The following is a 23447-nucleotide window of genomic DNA, read 5'->3' on the forward strand; positions in this document are numbered from 1 at the left end:
AGCCAGTCTACCCTTAGTATCCTACAGTTAGAAGGAACCACTTAGGCATTCTAGTCCAATCTTCTACTCAGTGCAGGAATCCAAATTGGGAAAAAAACAGATTAGGCCTTTTCATATAGATTTGGTTGGGGGTAGGCAGAAGATGTTTGGGCAGTACCTATAAAATCTCATTTCATTTGTGGCATGTTCTAGAACTAGCACCAAAAAAAGATGTCCTTTTCATCATAGGGGATTGGAATGCTAAAGTAGGAAGTCAAGGAGTAATCGGAATAACAGGCAAGTTTGGCCTTGGAGTACAAAATGAAGCAGGGCAAAGGCTAATAGAGTTCTGTCAAGAGAACAAGCTAGTCATAGCAAACACTCTTTTCCAACAACACAAGAGACGACTCTACACATGGACATCACCAGATGGTCAATACCGAAACCAGATTGATTATATACTTTGCAGCCAAAGATGGAGAAGCTCTATACAGACAGCAAAAACAAGACCAGGAGCTGACTGTGGCTCAGATCATGAGCTTCTTACTGCAAAATTTAGGCTTAAATTGAAGAATGTAGGGAAAACCACTAGACCACTCAGGTATGACTTAGATCATATTCCTTGTGAGTACACAGTGAAGGTGATGAATAGATTTAGAGGATTAGATTTGGTAGACAGAGTGCCTGAAGAACTATGGACGGAGGTCCGTAACATTGTACAGGAGGCAGCAACTAAAACCATCCCAAAGAAAAAGAAATGCAAGAAAGCAAAATGGCTGTCTGATGAGGCTTTACAAATAGCTGTGGAAAGAAGGAATGCGAAAAGCAAGGGTGAAAGGGAAAGATATAAGCAACTGAATGCAGATTTCCAGAGAATAGCAAGGAGAGGTAAGAAGGCCTTCTTAAATGAACAATGCAAAGAAATTGAGGAAAACAATAGAATGGGGAAGACTAGAGATCTCTACAAGAAAATTGGAGATATGAAAGGAACGTTTAGTGCAAAGATGGGCATGATAAAGGACAAAAAAGGCAGGGACCTAACAGAAGCAGAAGAGATTAAGAAGAGGTGGCAAGAATACACAGAAGAACTATACAAGAAAGATCTTAATGTCCCTGATGTCCACGCTGGTGTGATCACTGACCTTGAGCCAGACATCCTAGAGAGTGAAGTCAAGTGGGCCTTAGGAAGCATTGCTAACAACAAAGCTAGTGGAGATGACAGTATTCCAGCTGAGTTATTTAAAATACTAAAAGATGATGGTGTTAAAGTGCTGCACTCAATATGCCAGCAAGTTTGGAAAACGCAACAGTGGCCACGGGATTGGAAAAGGTCAGTTTATGTTCCAATTCCAAAGAAGGGCAACGCCAAAGAATGCTCAAACTATCGCACAACTGCACTCATTTCACATGCTAGCAAGGTTATGCTCAAAATCCTACAAGCTAGGCTTCAGCAATACATGAACCGAGAACTACCGGATGTACAAGCTGGGTTTCGAAGAGGCAGAGGAACTAGAGATCAAATCGCCAACATTCGCTGGATCATGGAGAAAGCACGAGAGTTCCAGAAAAATATCTACTTCTGCTTCATTGACTATGCAAAAGCCTTTGATTGTGTGGATCACAACAAACTGTGGCAAATTCTTAAAGAGATGGGGGTACCAGACCACCTTACCTGTCTCCTGAGAAATCTGTATGCGGGCCAAGAAGCAACAGTCAGAATCGGTCATGGAACAACCGATTGGTTCAAAATAGGGAAAGGTGTACGACAAGGCTGTATACTGTCACCCTGCTTATTTAACCTATATGCAGAGTACATCATGAGAAATGCCAGGCTGGAAGAATCACAAGCTGGAATTAAGATTGCAGGGAGAATCATCAACAACCTCAGATATGTGGACGATACCACCCTAATGGCAGAAAGTGAAGAAGAACTAAAGAGCCTCTTGATGAGGGTGAAAGAGGAGAGTGCGAAAGCTGGCTTGAAACTCAACATTAAAAAAACTAAGATCATGGCATCTGGACCCATCAATTCCTGGCAAATAGAAGGGGTAGAAATGGAAGCAGTAACAGACTTCATTTATTTGGGCTCCAAGATCACCGCAGACGGAGACTGCAGCCATGAAATTAAAAGACGCTTGCTCCTTGGGAGGAAAGCTATGGCAAACCTAGATAGCATATTAAAAAGCAGAGACGTCACCTTGCCGACAAAGATCCGCATAGTCAAAGCTATGGTTTTTCCAGTAGTAATGTATGGCTGTGAGAGCTGGACCATAAAAAAGGCGGAGCGCCAAAGAATTGATGCCTTTGAACTGTGGTGCTGGAGAAGACTATTGAGAGTCCCCTGGACTGCTAGGAGATCAAACCAGTCAATCTTAAAGGAAATCAACCCTGATTGCTCATTGGAAGGATCGATAATGAAGCTCAAGCTCAGATATTTTGGTCACCTAATGCGAAGAGAGATCTCTTTGGAGAAGACCCTGATGCTGGGAAAGATTGAAGGCAAAAGGAGAAGAGGACAGCAGAGGATGAGATGGTTAGATAGCATCACTGAAGCAATGAGCATGAAACTGAGCAAACTCAGGGAGGCAGTGAAGGACAGGAAGGCCTGGCGCAATATGGTTCATGGGGTCACAAAGAGTCGGACACGACTTAACGACTAAACAACAACAACAATCTTTCTGCTATTTATTTCCTAAAATTTATCTCTGTGGGTTTGTGGAAAGATGAGATAAGATGAAATATTCTTATGTCAAATATCTTTAGCAACATATGCATTCCTGAGATACACTGATATAGGTAAAATCAGGCTTCTAGATATCTGGAATCTCTGTGCAGTGTTTTCTTCTAGAGTTTTCTTTCCAATTCTGGAAGTCTACTTTTTAAAAAAGCACATAAATAATTTATGACTTTACTACCTTACATCTATCAAAATTTTGCTGTCACTTTCTTCACAGAAGGCTTTTCAGCATTTCATTTTTCCTATATGACCAAATGCTTTTTTCCTTTGGAGATTTTCTGTGTTTAACTCACTAATATTCTCATGCAAATGAAGCTAGACAGGTGGTGCTTTCTCTGTCACACAATTATTTGTCAATGTCTTTAAATGATTATTATCTTTCTTTTATGGGTCACATATATGAGGAAAATGGGTTGGGGGGAGAAAAAGGTGAACTTAAGCATCCTTACAAAATTCTTATAAGAATTTTCTCTATTAGGGAGGAGGCTGAATCCAGTTTTCTTGGCAACAATACAGAAATCATTTGCCCTTGTCTTCTTCCAGAATGTTTTTTCAACTTTTTTCCACAGTCTCTTTTTCCACAGTCTCTAACTGCTTTTCCCAACTTGATGCCTTCACAGATGTATTGTACTACAACTCCCATTGCCCCCACCAAAATGATCATTATAGACAGTTATACTTTTTAAGTGCCCATGATCATTATGCTCTTTAACTATGAGCAAGGGACTTGGCCATACAATTATGAGTTATTATAGCTCTGCACATCTATCTTGTGACTTGCAGCAAAATCAGATGTAAAGGAATAAAACTATATTTCCTGCATAGAAAACATGCTCTTTTTGACAGGGCTGTATTTTACTTTTCTAGGAATATGTGATGGAAATGAACTTCAAACAATGGATAGTTGATTATGTGAACCAGTCACTACTACAGTTGACACCTTGTGATGTTGAAAGCAAGCGTTATGAGAGGACGTCATTTGCAGAATGTCTTGGGGAAATGAATGTGAATTGGCATCATTTGCAAGGGACTCTGAATGGAAAGGTTTGAATGTCCTTTAAAACATTTTGCAGAGAGTGTGAGTCAAATCCAGCTGTGCCTAGTGGAAGATCCATCCATCACAGCTTCTTCCCTCCCTCCTCTGTTCTGCAGAGAACTCTTCAGAATAGTGAGGGGGGCTATCTGGAAAGGCTGCAGTTGGAGGAGGGGTAGGCAGAAATCAAGCAGAGGTGTCCATGCAAGTTGTCTCCACCCAATTTGTGATTTGCCTACATTCACTGCAGTTCACTGGACAGAAGCCTATCTTGATGGCCTTCCTGTCCCATCTGTAAGGTCTGATGCTTGTTCAGATCTGGATCAAGGATTAGCAAGCAAACAAAGATTCTCCAGGCAGCTCTAAAGCCAGCAGGAACAAAAGCAAACATGGATTTAGTTCTCATCCAGCTTCCCTAATCCACAGACCTTAGTAAGCCTGCCTTACACCTTGTTTGGTTTGTGCTGCCCCACTGTCACAGTACCCAAACAAGGGATAGGAATCATATGATGACAATGCAGTCATGTTCTCTCTACACTCCCAATTTAGTAGATTCATTCCAAAAGCAAGTTGCTATCTGGTTGTGCTCTTAAGCTTTCTTCTGCTATATTTGAGTCCAGAAACTCTCCTACAATAATAAGTTAAAATGTGAGGCATTTTGTAGAAAATGGGGAAATATTTTTTCTTATGTGGTTATCACCATAAACTAGAAATTTCAAAATGTGTTTCTTTCCTAAATTATGCAAATAATTATGGATTGTCCTCTATGCAGATAAAGGAGTTGGAGCACATTTTGGAATCTGTTGTTGAAAATGAAAATAAAGCACAGTCCTTGGGCAGCTGGCTAGAAGCACAAAGCAGAAGGCTAAAACGTATGAAGAACCCAAGAAGTTCTATTCTTGCACAGGACACAGTAAAAGACTGCAAGGTAAATGTTCATTATTTGATTACACTTGAAATGTCAAGTTCATTTTGTTGATTACTTTTGACATTTTAATCCTATCTTTCTTCCTAGATGTTCAGGACAGTATATGTGAATTTATCCTTGAAATTCAAAAATAACACAATAATTGTCCACAATCCAATAATAAACCCAATCCACTAAATTTTGACCTAATACAAAAAGGTCATAATGGAAAACAAGGAAAGGAGGGAAATAAACATCTGCTCATAAAGATGGATCTATGGAATGGTCCCCGAGGGAGACAGTCCTGGGGAGAAAAAAACTTAAAAAAATATATTGGTCCTAGAACTGCCTATCGAAAGGGTCTGCCCTGTTTTTCTCTCTGTTATAGCTGTAATTGCCCTTCTGGATGGCATATGCCAGGGAAAGGATGCAGGGAATGGACCTTTTTTCACCTGGGCCTTTCAGCGGCTTCCAGTAGAAGTAACTGGAGTCTCCTTTTGGCTCAAATGGAACTGGAGGGCCCAGATTATTTGATCCTTCCTTGGAAAAAGTTCTGGGAGACTTCTGTTCCATTTCATAGGCTTTGATTCCTGGATGATGCAGAATTCCATCTTGTTCCACGTGTTCTTTAAGCTCCTGAGAGGAATTATGCAGAGGTTTGGACAGAAGAATCAGTATGCTGCTAATACACCACTCTGTTTCACATTTGCATCTAAGAAAGTAAGGAGATTAAAAAAAAAGCCCTACTGGATCAGTTCAGCAAAGACCAGTTCAGTGTTTCACATTCTGGCTAATCAGAAGCATATGCGAAATTCCCAAGTCCACATAACTGTTCCTACTACTGGATATATTCTATAATCTCTAGGAATAGTAGCTATTGACCACCATACCCTTAGTGAATTTGTTTTGTCCTCATTTAAGGTGGTGGCTATCACATCATTCTAGTCCAGTACCTTATCAAGTGAACTAAGTTGGCTTTCTCTGAGCAGAGCTGAATAGTCACTGGCTCATTGAACAAACCATTGAAACTTTCTCTGAGCAGGACCTGGAGTAGAATTCTTCTGATCCTAATACATCTAGAGAATGGCATGCTGGGGAAGGTTTTTTTATTCTCAAAATAATAATGGAAAATCACATTTGCTATGTCTTTCTTGACTCCTTCCTCTTACAAGGTGCAACTTTTGTTTTTTGCTTTTTTGCTATGGTTACCCCATTCCTCCACTATACACAAGCTGAAAAGTAACAGTAATTTTGCTATTTATTCTCTGCAATGTTTTATTGAGCTCTGGAGTATCGTCATTTTTCTAACTGAGAGATGGAGATTCATTCCAGCTAACCAGTAAGAAGCTTTGTAAATAAATAAGGGACAGATTGAAACTCTCCTAGTGAGCAGGTACACACACCAGGGGATAGAAGAAGGGAAACTGAGAAGTTAAATAAAACCAGGAAGAATTTTTCAAGATTTTAGAAGAAAACTTTAAAAATGAACAAGAGATGTTTCCCCACCTCCAATCTTAGCCACATTTTATAAATAAGTATACAGTGTATACTTTAATAGTTTATATTGAAAAAGTAAGATCATGGCCTATGTCAATTACTTAATTTGATTTTGTACCTAATTTACATAAAATATACTGCTGCTTCTGATTAGGAGGGACAAAAGTCATGCAAACATACTTCTAATATTATTCTTTGCTAATAAAATTGTGCACACAGCTTCTCTAACTTGGATTTCCTAATGCCAGATGAACTCAGACGGTGTCTAATCTTTGCAGATGCTTAGATGAATTGTGGCTGTTCTTGCCTGATTATTGTTTTCTTTCCTTCATACATGTATAGCTCATCTTTTATGCAAGTAGAAAAAGGCATATCTGCATTTTCACTTATTTTACCTTCATCACTACCCTATGGGATTAATTAGGCTAAGAAACTATGGGAGGGGAGAGCCTTATGTACACCACCTTGAGCTCCTCAACAAAAGGCAGGGTATTAAAAGAGGTTTGTTGTTCTGAGCAAAAATTGGAGGATGCACTATGTGTATTCCCATAAGAGAGATCCAGTACTTGTGTAATAAACTCACATTTTTTACTAAGTATATTTTTCCAAGGATATGAGGCTTTAAGATAGATATGTATTGACTTTCTCAGGGAGGGAAGCAGAATAGCAAAAGCAAATTGAAGTGACAAGAGAAGGTATTCTAGGTCATATTGAGAGACTACACAGTAGCAAATCACCAGGTCTTGATGACATCCACCTGAGAACTTAAAAGAATTCAAATATAAAATTACTGAACATAGCGATTTCTGGTGGGGGACAACGGCAGCTTAGTCACCTCTCCGCGAGAGGGGAGACATCACTGCAGCTGGATTGGTGGCTGGTAGCAAGCGCTGGTCACTCAACTTGCTCCGGATTAAGGAGGCAGTAAGGAAATTGACCCACACGGTCTCCAGATGCCCATTTCTCGAATGCTAATCACAAGACAGTACCTTCAGTGAGCAGCTTTTGAGTCGAGTGGCCAGGAGGCGGGGGATCCATCTTTGTTTGAAGATGCAGTGCAGCCCTTTATGGACAGTCGAGCCGACCGAACCTCATTTCTAAACATTGTGGATCGTAACTATTTTTTAATTTAAGAGAGATCTTCCTTTGCAACAGATACGTAATTCTCTTGGGGCTTATTCTTATTTTGTGACTATATTTTTGAAAGAAGAAATAGAACTTTAATTTACATTTGACTAATCCACAAAAAGCAGGAGGAAAATTGGAATTTAAAAGAAGCTTAAAAGTTACTTATTATGAAAAGGGAAAATTTATTTGTTAGAAGTTTATTTTTCTACAAAACTCCATTTGTAGTAATGAGACTTGCCTTTTCTATGGAAAAGTTTCTTGTTTTGCTAGACGGTGCCTGTTAACTGGCTGAGTTCTTAAAACAGAAGAAGATTGTAATCTGATCCTTATGTGTTTCCTGTGATGTGTGCCTGCAATTTCAGCTTGAAAGGCACCAGAGGGCATGAACTGTCTGCCTACTTTCACTTAAATAAGACCTACAGTTGCTTGCTTTGGCGAAAAAAATAATAAGAAAATGGCTAGAAGAGGTTCCTTGGAGTAGCCTTTAGAAGATAAAACCGCTCCCTTAAGTTATGATGATTAAAGAGGACATACAAATAATAGAAAAGTAACTTGGAAAGACTTTTTATCTTGAATTTGCAAAACCATTGTGTTGAACTGGTGAGGCTGTTCCTGGGAAGAGACAAAGAGAAACTACTGGGGTTGTTTTGGGGAGAAGATAAGGAGAGAATGATGGAGAATCAACCTATGGCACATTATTTGAAAAGATTAAAGATTAAGCTTTTTAAAAGTAAACAGGTTTACAAAGTGAACATATTTGATTATGGTTAATATATATGTTGACGTTTTTTGGTAGTTATTAATGGGGAAAAAAAATTTTTGATCAGGACTGAATGGCGAGGTTTAAAGTTAAAGGATTAAAGTTAAAAAAATATTTGTTATTAAATTTAAGGATTTTTTGTTTTTATATATGATAACAGCAGCAATGTTCTTATAGGTATAAGGGTAGAAAGATATGACATTATGGAGTTGGTTGAGATGGCAAAATTGATGGCTTTGATTCGAGAAAGGATATTGTGTAATTTTAATGCAAATTGGAAACCTTTTTTGGGGGGACTTTTGCAGGAAACAGAAAAAAATGAAATTATGTTGTATGGATTTGATGATTAGAAATAACATGGGTTAATAGAAATAATGGGAGTTAAGTTGTAAACTTAGAGCAAGTGTTTGATGTATATTGTTACTTATATCTGTTTCAGGGAGGGTCGGAAGTTAATTCTTTTTTTTTCTTTTGTTGTTTCTCTCTTTTTCTTTTCTGCACTTTCAATCTTTACTATCTTTTTTTTTCAATTTTCTCTTTCTTTTTCTTGTTCTGTATCGAATATTAGTTATTGTTAGTTTTTGCTGTTTCTTACTAAAAAAATTAAGTTATTATAAAAAATATACAATTACTGATCTAGCCAAAATATGTAACTCGTCTCTCAAATTGGAATCAGTGCCAGATGGACTGGAATATAGCTAATGTAACACCAGTTTTTGAAAAGGGACTTAGGAGAACTCTCAAATTATAGACTGGTCAACTGCCTGTTCCAGAGAAATTGGTAGAAATGGTAATCACAGAAAAAAAAAAAGACTAAACATGTAGAGGAACAAGCCTTGCTAGATTCCATCAAGGTACATCCTGTCTCAATTCTTTTAGAGTGTTTTAGAATGCCAGCAGGCATGCAGATGAAGGTAATCCTGTTGACTTTGTATATTTGGATTTTCAAAAAGGCTTGGACAAAGTTCCTCATCAAAGGCTGCTAAGTAATTTAGTGACATGATTGACTTGTCCTTTATGGATTGCTAACAGAATTCAAAAAGTAAGAATAAATGGGCAAGTCACTCAGTGGAGTACATAATTGCATTCCCTTAAGGATCTGTCAAGAGACCACTGTTTTTTAGTTTGCTCATGAATGATCTTGACATAAGGTCAAGCAGTGACCTGGGCAAGTTTGAGTATAATAATAAAATACTCTGGGTGATGAAAACCAAGAGTGATTGTGGAGATATGCATAAGGAGCTCATTAAATTGAATTAATAGTCACCTAAGTGGCAGTTAAGTTACACTTTGCAGCCAAACCACCCCTCCCACCAAATTTCATATATGCTGAGCTGTCTGTATCTAACCTGGAAAAAATATTGGGGTCAAAGGTCAATAAAATTGTTGAATCAGTATTCAATGTAAAAGAAGAAAATTCCATGCTAGGGATCATTAGGAGAAGATTGTACACATTTGAGAAAGGGTATAACATAGTTGGAAAAAGTACAGAAGAGGGCAACCAAAATTATCGATGGCCTTCTTTATGAGAAAAGACTGGAACATTTGGGACTCTTCAGTTTAGAGAAAAAGGGGCTGGAAGAGGGGTGATATGTTCAAGGTATACAAAATCATATATAGCATAGAGAACGTGGACAGGTGAACAAAACCTGTCTCTTTCTCAAAAGAGTAAGACCAGGAGCCATCCAATGAAACAGACTACAAGAAGATTTAGAACAGGCAAAAGAAAGTACGTATTCATGCAGTGCATTGTTAACTTGTAGTTTGGTAACACAGAACATGGTGATGATCTTGCATAGTTTTAAGGGTGGATTGGATACATTCTTGGAAGATTGGTCTGTCAAGAGCTATTAGCCATGTTACCTCTGGATGAGGGGCAGCGTGTCTCCAAATGCAAAATGCAGGGGAACAATGATGGGAAAGAGGTATGTTTCCATCTCTTGCTTATAAGATATCTGGCTAGCCACTGTGAGAAAATACTGGACTAGGATGCAGCTTGGTTTGATCCAGGTGAGCTATTGTTATGTTGTTCTTAAGTATGTTTAAACTTCTGTTCCATTTAGTTTAACATATTGCTTAGCATTGATCTTTAGAAAATATGCCCCATGTTCTAATGTTACATTTTATTTTTTTCCAAATTATGCTCAAAGAATAATGCCTTTCCTCTAATACCTATTTATCAGATGTTAGAAAATCAGCTTACTGTTAAGTCTAAGGACGTGGATCAACTGAAAAACAACCACACAACTTTAGAGGATTGTGCTGATTCTGCCAAGAAAGTAGTGTTCACAACCAACGATTTGGATGAAATGAGAACCAGCGTTATCAATCAGGTTGATATCTTAATTTTTGGCTATATATAAGAATTAGTGACTTGCTAAATGTCACCCAGTGGTTATTTTCCAAGCTAGGATTTAAAACCATTCCACCCAAGGATAGGTTCCTTGAAGACAGCATGAAATATCTAGCATGTTGGAATCCTGTTCTGAAAATATGTATAAACAAAACAAAATGCATTCAGTGATAGTGTTAGACAATCAATGCAATGTATAGTTTGGTCTGAAGACTCTCAGGTTTCCATGTGCAGTCCAATCTTCTGTATGAATAGTTTCTGTTGCATGTCAGCAATCATTTGGATTCACAAGTATCACACAATCTTCTTTTTATCACTTGCACCCATATCTGAAATACCCTCTTTCACTTAACTCCATTTGGAAAATTACATGTTGCATTCTATTTAAAAAGAACTTCTGTTTAAGAGAAAGTACAAGCGTAAATTTTCATAGATGATTGCAGATGTGTCTGTTATAGTGTGTCTGGAAAGAAACAGTGTATTTCTTTTGCTAGTAATGAAAAGCAGTCCTCTTTCCCACTCACATATCCAGAATTGAGGGGATGATCCTCTTTTATGGTTGCTAGACATTAAACCTATGATATTTTCTATGAAATATATGTGCTGTCCTACTAGATCTCACACATTTAAATTAATCAGGAAGCCAACTTGGCTGATCTAACATAGACGCTTGGAATACGTTAAATTCTACCATCTTTTCTCCTTTAGTGATCAGTCAGCTGCTTATGAGAAATCTACCAACCGTACATGAGAGCCATGTACCTCCATTTGCTCTCTGCTTAGGAACTGGGACTTAAGAACATATTTTCTCTAATACTGAAATAGAAAGTCAAGTATCTTTATTGTGATCAAAGACCAGTACAATCTAATAGTAAAGTTAATGACGTTACAACAGAACTTAGTCCACTATTGACCTTCTCTAACTGGAAAAGTCAAAAGATGGCAGATTTTGTCCAGCACCACATCATGAAACATGAAAAGCATCATGAAATCAGACTATTTGCATATCTAGTCAATTATTGTCTATTCTGATTGGCACTGGCTGCTCAGAATATCATCTTTTACCTGATCTTTCCAACTGTGATGCCAGGGACTGATGTTTGGTTCTTCTGCATGAGTAACCTCCATAGTAGCTCCATGGCAAAAGTGAAATCTGAAATCCAGATTCTATCTACAAATTCAACCATTAATTCATTATATTTGGTACAATAACTGCCAAAGTTCTGTAGATGCTGCTTAACTACAGACAGTTTACACCGAATCTTTGAAATAATAAAAACCCAAAACTCTGTTTAATAGCAATTTTCAGCTTTCATGGAACAAGAACTTGCAGCTGAGTTGTCTGTTCCTTCTGCAGTTTAAAACTCTGCAGGCACTTCTGAATTTGTGAGTTTTCCTGCTGAGATGTCAGCATCAAGAGAGTGAAACCAGTGCATTTATTCCTGTAAGTCTTCCTCTAACCAAGCATGTTGGAATGAGCTCTGCAAGCACAACAGGACTTTGTCCTCAAATTAAATTGATAATGAAAATAATTCTGATACTTCAGTCTCTTACTGATCAGTGATTTTTTTCTTTTAACATTTCATTTGAAGCATGCACTAGTACTCCTGAAATCTTTTATATATTACATTATTAAATAAATACTTAGAGGGGTTTTTTTTCATCCAGCCTGTATTAGAAGGAAAATGATGTAATAGAAATTCAACAGTGGGTGTCTCTTGAGCAATTTCCAAATGTCCTGCTAAGTAATTTCATACACGTCCTTTTTAAGCACAGGCTTGTGTGCTTACAGGTTGCACAGCTGAAGTCTTCTACACAGTCCATTTTAGAGTGCTGGAAGAGTTATGATGAAGCTTGGGATGAAATCAGACTGATGCTTGCAAATGCTTTGTACTGCCTGGAGCATAGCAAGAGTCCTGTCATTACAGTGAAGACACTGAAAAAGCAAGTGGAAGATCTCCAGGTATGTTTCACAAAGACCAGTGTGATGAACCCCATAGTTCCACAATGTTCCTTCTTAAAGATAAGGAACCGCTTTAGATAGTAATGCCAAATGAGTATGTGGTGGTGTTACATGATTGAGTCATAACAGATATCCTGGGCCCATATGCTGCTCCTCCCACATACTGTATTTCTCCAGTTTGAAATGAAGTAGCAAACTGATTTATGCAAGCCCTACAAACCAGAGACTGAACATCAAGACCAAACCTTGGTGCTTGATCCTGCTTGGTGTGGAAAGCATACATCATGATTTTATAGGTGAAATAAATCAGCAAGCTACAATTTGCTTCAATTTAGGAAAAGAGAAAATGATGTGCAATGAGCAAGATGGGAGTGAACAAGCATCCTTCAGGGATCATCTGTAGAGAGCTCTGGGTAGTTCATCTGAAATGGGAGTTGTAGTCCATTAGATCTTGAGAGTATCAAGTTGGAAACAGCACATACTCTTTGTACAAAGTGAGTGTTCCCACTAGGTTTCTAAGCCCAAAACAACCAGGAGGTGAGACGATAGTTTCTATTTTCCAAGCCGCCTAGAAGGAGGAGTGAGTCTGGAAGATCCCCCACTTTTTGCCAAACTAGAAAAATATGCTTACTGATGGCAACCTTGTCACGACGCACCTCCTGTTAAATTGGTGAAAATACACTGTCTTGGAAAGAGGGATATAAGGTAGCATATCAATAGCCGCCACCTCAAGCATCATCACGTTTGCAACTAATTAAGTGGCATTTCTTTCCACAGTCTCTTCAAGATAAAGCTGAGGGTAACAGAGAAATCTGGGCTAGACTCCAGACTGCTGCTGGTAACCTGAAGAAGCTGTGTGATCCCTCATTCTCAGAGATTATTGAACAAAAACACAAAGAGGCACGTACAAGGTACAATACTTTTTTTTTCCCCTTTCACCATTTAGAAGTCTGACTCCAACAAATTATTTCTGGCAAATACAATGGCAGTTATTGTACAGCAGACATAAGATATTGCTTAATTTATACAGGAGACCAATAGAACGGTTCTAATTTGGTTATCCTTATCTTTTGGGACCAAAGTGATTGTGCGAATAACCTATAAGTTTCCTACGCACACTGGACACTGTTGTGCTGATCACTGCTGCTATCTAAAATGTTTGCAATAATCTTACAATCTTCCTGGTGAGACAGATTGTTGCAGAAAGTAAAAAAAGGTCTTCTGGCACCTTAAACTAAGGATTCAGTCTAGCACCATAGCTTTAATTCCAAGTAGAAGACATGAAAAAGATTGTATTAAGAAACACTTTTTAAAAAAAGAGGCCCTCATCCTCCTCAAGAGGGATCTGTAAGTTTACAAAAGGAGTCTCAAACTCTCACCAATCTCACTCATTTTCTGTGGCACAAGTAAATTCAGTCCATTCACACCACACCACCTTCAATAGCTGGCATGCACTTAGTTACTTGCTCCCAGTTCTTCATTTGCAGCCTTTCCATCCAAAAAGGTTTGAAGGCTTTCTTGTGAGGACTAACCAGGTGGGTGGGGATCATGAAGGTAGGCAGGCACCAGGTGGCTCTTCCTCCAGTCCAGCTAGGAGAAGACACCAGAGAAGGGCAGATGAGGAAGGCACCTGGAGGGTGAGCCAGGCTGTCCAGCATCAGTGCTCATGTTTGGGCACTGAGTCACCCAAGTTAGAGAAAGTCTGACTGGCAGAGGAAAGAGAGAGAAGGAAATCACTGCTGCCCCTGCATTCTCCTCCTTTTGCAGAAGCTGTGGCTGCTAGGAAAGGCGGAAGGAAGCAAGCCTAACCCTTTCTCCCTCACCACAAGGGGAGGATCAAGTGAAGCCATGATAAGGCCACCTGGAAGCAGTGTATTCCCATTTAAGGACAGACTTGCATGCCTCTCTTTGGGTCCTCCACCACCTCCTTAGTGAAGGCGAGCTGGCAGGAGGAACAAAGAATACTGTTCTTTTTCTCCCCCTTCACATGGTTCACACTTGTGAAAGTGTGAACAAAATGTTCTGTTAAAGAGTCCCCTCCTATCCAAAAGCAAGGAACAAGGAACATGCCACTCCAATTGGTGCCCACTCTGAGTAGCCTACATCCCCGACCTCCAGGTCCTGAGCTACGTAGGGCTTTAAAGGTCACAACCAACACCTTGAATTGCACCCAGAAGTAAATTGGATGCTCTGAATAGAGGTATTATTATATGAATGAATCATGACATGTCCATAACTACTCGACATGCCCACTACATTCTGAAACAGCTGTACCTTCAAGGTGCTCTTCAAGTACATAAGGCAGAAGCCATGATCAGTGGCACTGAAAGCTGCCCAGAGTTCAAGCAATAGCAGGACAATCACACTCCCCTTAGCCTGGCCTTGCCAGAGGATTATGCACAAACACAATCAATGTAGTTTCAGTCCCATACCCAAGTATAAAGCCAGGCTGAAAATGGTCCAGATGATCCTTTTCCTCAGGGCTCTACACAACTGTAGCTCTACCACCTTCTCAAAAACCTAGAAGAGAAGGTTGGAGACAGGTTGAACATTGTCCAGTTAAGGAAAAGGCACACCACTGCCTCCTTCCTTCTCATGTGGGCAGGTTGTTCCTGAGATGAGAGTTGGGAAGACCCTCTTTGGAACTATCATTGAGCTCAGGAGGCAGGAGTGAGCTACAACAATGTTGGCTGGGTTTTCTGCACAAGACTAGTAGGGTGGGAAGAAATCCTGTGCTTGTTCCATCATTGCCTCCAATTTGACCAGAGGCATTGCAGGAGAGAGGGCAGGAATAATGTATTTTCCTTGGAAATGAAAGTTTCTCTCTGAAAGACAGTCTGCCTGCAAAGAGAGCCTACAACTGATTTGAGTTTGAGATGAAATATTTTCAGTCTTCAGAACAAATCACTCAATTCTATTACTATGAATGAATCAGTGGATTTTATTTTTTTAATTATCTTTAAAAAGAATGCTGTATAAATTGGTTGCTCTTATATTTCATTTTTATTTCTTTATTTTTATAGGTGGATATTGCTAAACAAAAATATTGAAGAGAAACTACAGAAAGCTCACACTCATTTGCACCTGTGGGAATCCTATACTAGTTTATACAATGAGGTTTCAGCAAAACTAGACAAATATGAAGAGCAGTGTGATTCCCAATTGATGTCTGATAACGTTTCAAGCTACACAATGGATTTTCTTAAGCAGAAGGCACAGGATGTAAAAGTAAGACTGGAAGAATAAAAGAAGAACTCAGTGCCCCTGTTCCCCTGCCTTGAAAATGAAGCCAGCAAGGTTGCTGCCCTCACACAAGGGCAAGAACAGCAGTTTCTGCTGCTGTTGTTGGGGGTGTGAGGAGCAGGGAAGGGGGCTCTTCCCCTTCTCTGCTGCCTCCATCTTCTGTCCTCCAAGTATGAATCCCTTGCTGCCTGCCCACCACAGAGATCCTGGTTCTTATACCTCCATGCTTGCTGAAGAGCACCATTGTCACCTCCATAGCTTTTGGGGCTGCACACTGCTCTCCAACAAGCATAAAGACAGAGATTGCTGTAGTGGGAGGTGCCAAAGATAATCTCCCACAAGGTTAATATTCTACTGGAACCAAAAAAGAGAAAACTTTGGCTGCAAGGCTCTGCTCTTTCCAGCAGCCACAGGAGGCATAAGCCCTGTTCTGCAGTTGGCCACTTGGGATCCTGGAGGTCACTGACCTCTCCCAGGTTCCTCATCCATGAAAACCAGAAAGTTTGCATAGGGAATAGCTTGCACCGTTTTCCAGTAGAAACCTGTTTTCCTGCCAGATCTCTTTGAATCAGTCTCATGCTGCTTCAGCAGCAGGTTGACCTCAAGATGATGGTTCAGGTATAAATCATAATTAGAGGGTTATCTTGAAGGTAAAGTAAGGGGGCTGCTAATCCAGCATTCTGTGTTTCAAAGTGGCCAGCTAGCTGCATTGTGAAGCTAACAGGCGTAGAGGATTTTCTTCATCATATACCAAAACTACCTGACAGTCCATAGGTACTGAGTACCTTAATTTGGAATTAACTGGAATATTGTTTCCAATCAACAAAACAGCTTAGGCCAAAAGCAATATTTGATCAAAACTGAAGCGTCTGCTTGTCCTGTAGACTTCACTTATGCCATTCGTATTTTTATATACAACATTGAAGAGTCATAGTCATGAAGATCACAAAGCAGAGCTAATTATCCTTTTGTGATCCTATTTCAGACTCCTGGTATTAACTTTGCAAAACTATAAATTCTCTTTTCGGAGGCAATGTACCACTCACCACCCCCACCCCCAGTCAAATACTGATGATATAAAATGCGTGGTAAAAGAGACAAAACCCATTTTCTCTGTTACCAAAACTGTTCATTATAATTTATCTCTAGAAAGTTAAAGGAAAATTAAAACTCAACAGAACAGCTGTGTTTTATACCCAGAAAGTCTTGGATCCAATCCCAAATTCAATTTTTGGGTCATCCATTTTTATGGGGCTTAGCTCATAAGTGCTGGTAAAGACCTTTGCAACTACAGATGAATAATTAGTCCCATTTCACCCCACGTGCATCAAGGTTTTCTGTGCTTTCTAAGGAAAATGTGTAGCTCTCAAACAAGAAGTATAATCTACAGGCAGGGGAAAGCAAAGAGCAATGATCTTTTCTCACAAAGGTCTGGGATTGGGACTGAGAATTCCCAAATTCTCCCTTGGTGGAGAATAGATACTGAACCTCCCATTTTCACCAAGGAATACAATTTCCAGCCAGGGAGTCTGGGGCTCATAGTCCCAGTTGTGATTCCAAGCAGAGAACATTTCAACTCGTTCACTGAGTGCTTGCCTCTATTACCACTTTCTTCTCCTCCAAGATCTTTGACTCATGAAGTAAAAGAAAAAAAAGTGTGTAAGTCAGTATTTGCAGGATTAGAGCAAGCCCACTTTCATTTTATATTAATTTAACTGATCTATACCATACGGGAAAATATTTCAGAAATTTCTTCAGTAATGCAGTAAAAAGTAGTAACACAGCAGTAGAAATGCTTTTGCTGTGTGATAATATAGAAGCAGCTTTCTACAACACAATTCCATGACTCTGGACAACAGTAAAAAAAAAAAAAGGATAAATTTGTCAAACAAGAAGCAATTGGTAAAGCCATCTGGTGTTAATAGTCCTCCCCCTACCCCCCAACCTAACAAAAAATAGCAGTGGAGAGCTAAACAATTCTTCTTTTATAAAGAATAATTCTAAAGAAGAACCCTAATGGATGGGGATGATTTTTTTCATTTCAGTTGTGAATGACTATTAAGAATCTGTCAGGCCACTTGTGCTTTTAAGTCTAATCTTCTTTTTCCCTGTGCTAACAGTTTTAGCTGAGGTTGAGGATTTAGGGTAAAGTTCTCTGCATTTTTGCAAATGGTTAGAAAAGTGTGTGTGGCCTTAATAAATTGCTCAGGAAGCCTAATGTGAAGAAATTAAAATGGACCCCTTTAGAGCAAGGAACTCATTTAGCCTGAAAAGCAGCAGTGACAGGGGGAAAAGGCTGAGGAAGCCAGGCAAGCATTAGTCCTATTGGCAAAATCTGTCGTTAATGGTAGTAAATTAGCATTTTCTACTTATTTGATGCCCATTAACTGCATAGCTGTGATTCTCATCCCCAAAAGGCATGATTTTTAGGTAGCTGGTGTTAAATGGAAATGGTATTAAATTATATACTTCAGATGAGGTGCTCCTCAGTTGCATTTCCCCCTCCCCTGTCCATAAAGTAGACCTACCAAGCTACAGTTTTCTTAATTTTCTTTGCATTCCTCATCACATATAGTCAGAAAGTTAAAGGAAATTAAGCATCCCAACGGTATGCAAGATTGCAGCTCTGGGGCTCATCAGCCTGGCTGATCTTCTAGGTCAGCATTTCTCAACCTTGGCAACTTTAAGATGGGTGACTTTCAATTCCCAGAAGTTGTCAAGGTTGAGGAACACTGTTCTAGGTTGTATGTGAAGACATTCTTACTAGCTTTCAGAAGATACAGTAAGGCTACATCAAAATATACCCTCAGCCAGAACTAAGGTGTTTAGGACTCGAGAGCATGGTTATTTTTGGTGCCTTGATTGGTTTGTAAATGGTGTCTCTCACAATTCGTAGTTTGAATGGTATTCTAAGACCTTCAGGTGAGTCTGCTAGCAGTTTCATGAATTAGGTAAGTAAGAGGACAGGCAACAGATAATAGGAGGTGGGTGCTGGGACCTGATTCATGCAATTCCCTACCTACTAAAATAACTCTCTCACTCTCTGAGTTTATGTATCTCAGTTCAGTTGTACTTTTATTGAGGTATCTGCCGGCTTGGGTAGCCTGTTGTAGTCTCTTCAAACACTGCCTTTCTCACATCTAGAAAGTGCAAGGTAGGGTTGTTGTATTTCCCTAATCTGAGTTTCTAGGCTCAGACCTTTTCTACTTTAAAAAATTTGTTTGTGAAGTTGCATAACATTCTCTGCACCTTTTCTCTACAGTCCTACAATGTTCAGTGTGCCTTGCTCCCCAATAAGCACATTCCACAGTGTAACTGAAAAGTTTGTTCTTTTCTGCATTCCAGTTTAGGTTTAGTAAAGACTGTTTATATTTTATTGTTATTGTAAGATTTTTTTGAACTGTAAGGTCCTAGGACAAATAAAGTGGGACACAATTTTTTTTGCTACGTAAAACAGTTAGTTTTAGCATTGGATTTATAGCACAAAAGACTGCCCTCTGGAAGCCGAAATCTGATTTGGGAGGACTGTGTAATATTCATGAGCTGCACGTCAATTGCATTGTATGAACTTTCTTCCTGGTCTTTTGTGCCAATGGTAGCAAAACATCAGGGCTTGAAAATGGGCATAGACAGAAGACAGGGAGTAAGAGTCAGATGGATAGTTGGCTCTTCCAGTGCCTCCTTGTCAGCCTGCAGCTAGTTCGGGGGTCTTGCATTGCTTTTCTTGAGGCATAATTTCTTTCTTTTTAGAAACTGCAACTTGGCCTTCAAGACATCAAAGAATATTTTCTTCAGGCTTCTGAATCAGAAGATAAAATAGCTCAGTTGGCTGAACTGGGAACACAGCCCCTTCTTCAGGAGAAGCTCCAGCCACTTCAAAGGATCTCCTGTTTGGAAAAGATGCTACAGATGAAAGCAGATGTTTTTCAGGTACTGCAAACTGCTTGCTATGAGCATTTTCAGAATAGAAAGGGAAGGGACGCATTTGTATAATTTTCCTGAATGTTGTATTTGGAAAATACCTTTCATCTGTAGATCTGGATTCCCCACTCTTTCTGGAATAATGAGCCACCCTTGGAATTTTGAGAATGTATTCTGAGCTCTGGTTGTTCCTCATTTATATTTTCTCAAGAAGCTTATAGGCCATCTTTTGGAAAGAAAGAATAGATTGAAAGCTGGTGTTTTGCTTTGTAGCAAGCTAGCTACTCATAACTGCTTTAAAAAAAAAAAGATAAAAAGTCAGGTGGCAGGTATGTAGGGAGAGATCTGTAGGCATGCTGGCATCTTCTTGGAGACTGCGAATTAATTGTCAAAGCAGGAGATAACACAAGATTTTATATGATGCAAAATTTGGCCTTTTAATTTTTTTGTTCAAATTTTAAAATGTTAATCTCTGGTTAACGTTTTAAATGCCCATAGCCCATTTTTTATTAAGATCTTTATTTCTGTTACCTGTCATTTTTTAATGTTTGAAACTATATGCTAGATCAGATAGAATACCTATACTTCATAATTTCTTCCTTCAGTATGGTCTTTTACAACTGGAGAATTTTGGGAATTCCTTGGAAAAACTGGAAAATCAAGTAAAAGAATCCACAGAAATACTGGACAATTCATGTGAAATCAATAAAGACTTGGATCTACTCATGGTAAGCCCATGTTCATAATATACAAATAATTAAGACATGAGTAGGCAACTAAGTGCCCTCTGAGTGATCTGAACTCCAACTCCTATCAGCCCCAGGCAGCATGATATAATCAGAAGGGAATTTGGGAGTTAAAATTCAGAATATATGAAAGGTTGCAAAACTTTTGAAAGGCACCAATATTTAGGCAACAAGATAGAAAACAGGGCAATATTTGTAAAAATTGACCTCATTATCTCTGGATTCCCTAAATATTCTGGATACTGAAATGTTCTTCCACAACATCTGGGCATAAGGTGCTTTATTTATTTATTATTTATTTGTTTGTTTGTTGGATTTCTCCCCCGCCCATCTCCTCCACAGTCAGGGACTCTGGGCAACTTACAAAAAACATTAAAACTATAAATATATCTAAAACACATAATATATCCAGAATTAAAACAATACTAAAAAAGGCAAATCCAAGAAGATGGAAAATCAAGTTGCGGACAGCTCGCCACTATGGGGCTAGCCATCCCCCTGCTTGAAGTATTCCCTCCCCACCCCAGGCCAAGTGGCAGAACCAGGTCTTCAAGGCCCTTCGGAAGGCCAGGAGTGAGGGGGCCAATCGCACCTCTGGGGGCAGAATGTTCCAAAGAGCGGGGGCTACCGCAGAGAAGGCCCGCCTTCTGGACTCCGCTAATCAGAGTACTTTTACTGAGGGGGTCCGAAGCATGCCCTCTCTGTGCGATCGGGTGGGACAGGTTGAAGACATAGGGGAGAGGCGGTCCCTTAGGTAATCTGGCCCCATGCCATGTAGGACTTTAAAGGTAATAACCAACACTTTGAATTGGACCCGGAAGCAAACTGGTACCCAATGCAGCTCGCAGAGCAACGGTGTTACATGGGCCCTTCTTGGGGCTCCAAAAATAGCCCGCACGGCTGCATTCTGGACCAGCTGTAGTTTCTGGATACTCTTCAAGGGTGGCCCCATGTAGAGCGCATTGCAGTAGTCTATCTGGGAGATAACAAGGGCATGAGTGACTGTTCGAAGGGCATCGCAATCCAGGAAAGGGCATAACTGATGCACAACCCGAAGCTGTGCAAAGGCCCTCCTTGCCACGGCTGCCACCTGCTCTTCAAGCAGGAGCCATGAGTCTAGGAGGACTCCCAGATTACGCACTGGGTCTGTCTGGGGTAGTGCCACCCCATCAAGCACCAAAGATGACAAAGTCCCGGATACAGAGGAGCCATTCACCCACAGCCACTCCATCTTACCAGGGTTCAGCCAAAGCCTGTTGTTCCCCATCCAGACCCTTACAGCCTCCAGGCACCGAGAAAGGGCAGTTTAAGCAATCTTCCCCTTATGGCAGGGTAAGCAACTTCTGCCAGCTCAAGGGCTGTAACATGCTTTGTACAATATGTTGATGGCCAAAGATGGAGCCATTTGGGGTGGGGGGGGAGTCAAGAGGTATAAGCCTCTGCAAGGGTTTGTCCCTTAAAAGCCTCCATCCCTAAAAAACATAAAAAAGAGGCCCAAAGGGGATGCTGGCAAAGTGCATGCTGCCTCTGGGGTCCGCTTTCTATGTTATGGGAAGCTGGGTTTGAAATCCAGCGGTTGCACGAATGGTTCAGATATCATATCTGCTCAGTCTCAGGTCAACATCTGGAGGATTGCAGATTGGCCACCCTGGATTAAATGAATATGAAATGTACCAATAGGTTGGTTATCAATATTTGAAACCAAGCATATCAGTATGTCTGTTATCCAAGTCTTCCCTTCCTGTCAGAACATGATGACCTCCTCATGCATCTTGGTAGTAACATACTTTCATGACCCCAAAAAGTTGTTATCTCACGATATACAGATCAGATAGTGGAGAGGCCCCAGCCCCTGAACCCCTCAATATCACTGGACACCCCTCAATGTCCCATCCTGATTCAGCTAAAAATACTATAGCAAGAGTCCATATCATTTCTCTGGCCAAGGTCTAGCCTAAAAATGATGGCATGCTCCAAAAAGCAGATGTGTGGGAAAACACTAAATTGGGGTTCATTTTATTTAAATAAAACTAAATTGAATGTGTCAAGCTAATCTTATTATTCCCCATGTATTTAATGGTTTTCCCTTCTACTACAATTCTTTGGCAATTCTGGGAGGAACTTTGGGGTCTGGACCCAAAACCAACACAGGAGTTACATGTAACATTGGGGCTTCACGTTGTTCAGTAGTAAGGGATCTTTGTCTATCATTCTCTAGCAAAACAACAACAACAAAACCCAGCATATATGGCAAAGTCATGGTCTTTCTTGAACAGAATCCAAGACGAGATTCTGAAAAGAGATAATGCATAGCCTGGATTAAAAGTAAGATAAAGCCTCCCTGGAGATTATATCAAATCCTGGTGTCTTCGTGGTCAGATCCACATAGCTTTCTTGGCAAGAGTACAGAACTGGTTTGCCACTGCCTTTTTAAATTTCTCAGTCTAGCCTGTCTTGTTCAAGTACTAACTGGGTTTGACCATCCTTAGCTTCTTGAGATCAGCCTAGGTGCTGTTATTTTCTTTGGAATTGTCATGCAATAAGGTTTGGAAGTAGCCATATGTAGCAAATGAAAAATATGTTTTGTTTCAAACCCCAAACAAACACACTGTGTTTCAGAAATTCCACTGAACAGTTCCAGGTGGACTGTTGCTTGGCAAAACTGAAATGTGGAACATCTTTGTTCTGCATTAGAGTCGAAACAAACCCTTGAAACATTTTACAGAGGGAACAGGCCAGAGGTGATACACCTGATCCCTCTGTCCTGTCCTCTTCCACATGGCCTTTGCCCCAGCCTGCTCCTGGTCTTCCCAATGCCTTCCGTTCTAACCAGCCCATCTTCCCTTCCTCCAAATCTTCCCAGTCCCTTCCTTTTCTTAGTTCCACTTAGTCACAGCCTCCAGTTTTCTTAGCTTTTCCCCACTCCCTCCCCACCCCCAATTGCACCCATACCATTTGTACCTGAAACATGTGTTTCTCTCCATGTCTAAATTAGAAAGTGCATGTTTCACTCTTTATCTGGACATGGACCACCCCAAACTAGGTGTTCTGGCCATGGAATGGTTTTGTGTGACCCATTTTGTATATCTTTACCCAGAAGTGTTTCTGAGTCATGAATGGCTACTTGACAGAGAATAGAGTAACAGCATGTGGCTATAGTTCCTTGTGAGGCATGTTTTC

The 23447-nt window shown here is 40.0% G+C and overlaps 1 protein-coding gene across 6 annotated transcripts in view; it reads left to right on the forward strand.

Moving 5' to 3' along the window:
- SYNE2 (spectrin repeat containing nuclear envelope protein 2) overlaps window positions 1-23447 on the forward strand; it is a 231703-nt gene that overhangs the window by 164663 nt on the left and 43593 nt on the right. For all 6 annotated transcript variants that reach the window (XM_088149745.1, XM_088149748.1, XM_088149747.1 and 3 more), the window contains 8 exons: window positions 3584-3760; window positions 4522-4677; window positions 10225-10374; window positions 12187-12357; window positions 13135-13268; window positions 15381-15585; window positions 19351-19530; window positions 20127-20249. In XM_088149745.1, the coding sequence (XP_088005871.1) occupies window positions 3584-3760; window positions 4522-4677; window positions 10225-10374; window positions 12187-12357; window positions 13135-13268; window positions 15381-15585; window positions 19351-19530; window positions 20127-20249 (1296 nt within the window). The remainder of the gene's footprint in view (window positions 1-3583; window positions 3761-4521; window positions 4678-10224; window positions 10375-12186; window positions 12358-13134; window positions 13269-15380; window positions 15586-19350; window positions 19531-20126; window positions 20250-23447) is intronic.

This window comes from Python bivittatus, unplaced genomic scaffold (assembly GCF_059951505.1).
Source record: "Python bivittatus isolate LINGU-HERP-01145 unplaced genomic scaffold, Pbiv_v1 ctg000580_np1212, whole genome shotgun sequence".
In the NCBI taxonomy this organism is placed as follows: domain Eukaryota; kingdom Metazoa; phylum Chordata; class Lepidosauria; order Squamata; family Pythonidae; genus Python; species Python bivittatus.